At 61.4% G+C, this 837-nt stretch overlaps 1 protein-coding gene across 1 annotated transcript in view; it reads left to right on the plus strand.

Annotated features, from left to right (window-relative positions):
* LOC103613518 (kin of IRRE-like protein 1) overlaps positions 1-837 on the plus strand; it is a 22,410-nt gene that overhangs the window by 13,768 nt on the left and 7,805 nt on the right. The window contains 1 exon segment of the mRNA XM_017731148.1: positions 164-296. Within this exon segment, the coding sequence (XP_017586637.1) occupies positions 164-296 (133 nt within the window).

Genomic DNA, 837 nt, shown 5'->3' on the forward strand with positions numbered 1-837 from the left:
GGGGGATGACCACACTGGGATGGGATTTAGGGACCCCACAAGGACAGGGACGGGGGGATGACCACCTGGGATGGGATTTAGGGACCCCACAAGGACAGGGACAGGGGATGCCCCACCCCAGAGCTTTGGGGACCCCTCCGTGTCCCCCCCGTGCCACTCTGAGCCCCCCGTGCCGGCGCCGTCCCCACAGATCCCCCGACGGTCACCTTGTCCATCCAGCCCCAGACGGTGCAGGAGGGTGAGAGGGTCGTGTTCACCTGTATGGCCACGGCCAACCCCGAGATCAAAGGCTACAGGTGAGGCCCGAACCCGCTGGGAACGGGATCGGCATCGGGATATCGGGATTGGGGTCAAACGGTGCCACTGAACGTCCCCACTGTGGCTCTGTGTCCCCTCCCCTCAACCCCCTGCAAACCACAACTGGGTTGGGATTGGGATTCAGTTTGGGATTGGGATTGGGGTCAAATATGGCCCCTGATTGTCCCCACTGTGGCTCTGTGCCCCCTCCCCTCCCCAAAACCCCCCAGAAACAGCGGTTGGGTTTGGGATTGGGTTTGGGATTGGGTTCGGGATTGGGTTCGGGGACCAACGGTGCCCCTAAACGTCCCCACCGTGCCTCTGCGCCCTTCCGCACACCCCCCTGGAAACGGCGATCGGGATTGGGATCGGGATTGGGATCGGGATTGGGATTGGGATTGGGATTGGGAATTGGAATTGGGATCGGGATTGAGATCGGGATCGGGATTGGGGATTGGGAATTGGAATTGGGATCGGGATTGGGATCGGGAATTGGGATCGGGATTGGGATTGGGATCGGGATTGGGATCGGGATTGGGA

Source organism: Corvus brachyrhynchos, unplaced genomic scaffold (assembly GCF_000691975.1).
Source record: "Corvus brachyrhynchos isolate BGI_N302 unplaced genomic scaffold, ASM69197v1 scaffold303, whole genome shotgun sequence".
NCBI classification, from domain to species: domain Eukaryota; kingdom Metazoa; phylum Chordata; class Aves; order Passeriformes; family Corvidae; genus Corvus; species Corvus brachyrhynchos.